The sequence below is a fragment of the Contarinia nasturtii genome, unplaced genomic scaffold (assembly GCF_009176525.2).
Source record: "Contarinia nasturtii isolate CC-2019 unplaced genomic scaffold, AAFC_CNas_1.1 Cnas_scaffold_6661, whole genome shotgun sequence".
In the NCBI taxonomy this organism is placed as follows: Eukaryota; Metazoa; Arthropoda; class Insecta; order Diptera; family Cecidomyiidae; genus Contarinia; species Contarinia nasturtii.
This window is the reverse complement of record NW_022203914.1, coordinates 1-2,179: the sequence shown is the minus strand read 5'-3', so window position 1 is coordinate 2,179 and position 2,179 is coordinate 1. Positions and strand designations below refer to the sequence as shown.

The 2,179-nt window shown below is 32.0% G+C and overlaps 1 protein-coding gene across 1 annotated transcript; it reads left to right on the top strand.

Moving 5' to 3' along the window:
* The first annotated feature begins 311 nt into the window (after nucleotides 1-311).
* LOC116351948 (GATA zinc finger domain-containing protein 4-like) lies at nucleotides 312-2,012 on the top strand. The gene is made up of 2 exons (XM_031784104.1): nucleotides 312-1,651; nucleotides 1,727-2,012. Exons 1-2 carry the CDS (start codon nucleotides 312-314, stop codon nucleotides 2,010-2,012), a joined length of 1,626 nt encoding a protein of 541 aa, XP_031639964.1.
* Nucleotides 2,013-2,179: the final 167 nt, after the last annotated feature.

Below are 2,179 nucleotides of genomic sequence, written 5' to 3'. Positions count from 1 at the left end.
ACACCACCACTGTAAGTACCATAATACATATAATAACATATCTTATAAATTTTTTTTTATATTGTTTGAAGCATGAATTAATTTGAGTTATCTCTCCGTTTTTAAGAGAAAATTGTGAATCTAACCTTTTTTTTTTTTTTTATTTTTTTTTTAAAAAAACAAGAATAATAATAATCATTATATAAATAGATAAATTAGAGCATTAAACAATTAACAGAACGAGATTTATCTCAAATAAGAAACACATCAAAAATGATCGAATTGATGAATCAACAAATATTGTTTTTTGTCTAAATAACAATTTCTTAATAATGAGTAAATTTGAAGTCGAGAAATATAATAAATTTAAAAAAGAGTTAGAAGACATCAACAAAAAATTAATCAACTACGAAAATAAAGAAAATCGCCCACTGCCGGCGGATCCGATTGAAAGAAAACAAAGAATAAATGAATATAAAATCGAATTGACAGATGCCTATAATAATTATATTACATATATTGGAACATATTATAAAAATCTTCCTACAAGAGATCAGAATAAAGCGGCAGAATCAATTCGCAATTTGAAGCTACGCATATTACGAGCGTTAAAAGCTATAAACTTATCTCTTGACTTACCAAGGGATTTTGATAAAATAGATATACACGCAATTGATAACATTGATACTGTTTTTAATGAATCAATAAATACAGGTATTTTTGTTAGAGCAAGTGAACTTTCACAGACATTAGAACCGACAGAGGTAGATGGCGCTGTTGGAGGTGTAGTTTCACAGACAGACAATATTGACGACAATAACAGACAACAACAAATCATTATCCCCAATAAAGATATACAAGAACAAAATTCCGATCAAGTGGTAAATAACCCACATAGTCAGGTGAGGGTTAACGCAAATGATACAACAAATAATCAAAGCGATGTTACATTAAATTCAAACACAATTAATCATTTGGTTGATCAAATATTACAACAAGTAAATAACAACGATAATCAAGAAAATAACGCGAATAATAACGACAATAATCAAGAAAATAACGCGAATAATAATAACCATAATCAAGAAAATACGCGAAACACAGAAAACAGAATGTCTGCATCAAGAAAAGAATTTTTGCGATTAGCAGCCTCTATGCTAAACAAATATGATGGTGATCCATTACAATTGAATTCTTTCATCGATTCAGTAGAACTGTTGAAAGAAATGGTCGAAGACGCAGACAAAGACGTCTTCACAAAACTCGTAAAATCTAGGTTAGAGGGCACTGCTCGTGAAGTAGTTGACGATAACCCAGAAAACGTTGACGAAATCATAAACGATTTGAAAGCAAACATAAAAGCAGACTCATCGAAAGTAATCGAAGGGCGCATGTTAGCTCTTCGCACCGATAAAACAAATTTATCAAAATTCTCCGAAAGAGCAGAAGAATTAGCTGAAGATTACAGACGCAGCTTACAACTTGAAGGTTTTTCAAAGGCCAAAGCCAAAGAACTTTCAATTGAAAAAACCGTTGAATTATGCCGTAAAAACGCGCGTAACGACACAGTTAAGGCGGTAATCGCAGCAACTAAATTCGAATCTCCGAAAGAAGTAATTTCAAAAATGATTGTAGAAATAAATAATCTTAAACAAGATAGAACAAGTACTTCGTATAATAACCGAAATAAAAACAGCAAATTCGACAATCACAACAAAAACAACAACCATCGAAATTACAACAACAGAAACAACAACAACAACGATCGTGGAAATCGTAACAATGGCAACAATAACAGCTACAATAACGGAAACAACAACAACTTCCGAAACAATAACGATCGCGGAAATCGTAATAATAATAACAATAATAATAATAATCGTAATAACAACGGAAACCGCGGCGGGAATTACAACAACAATCGTCGCAATGAACATACAATTCGTCTCATAGCGGGAAACGAAGCGACTCCGGGGGACGGCGGAACAGCTCAACCACAGGCATCGACAAGCTATCGCCTACCGAACAACTAAATCGGAAAATAAACGCAATAAAAACACACAAAATTTTGCAGATTAACAACAATCTGTCAAACTACATTAAAATTCAAACAAGTGTATCAAACCAAAAATCTATTTTTCTAATCGATACTGAAGCATCAGTGTCAATTATTAAAATCAACGCTATTACCAATGAAATA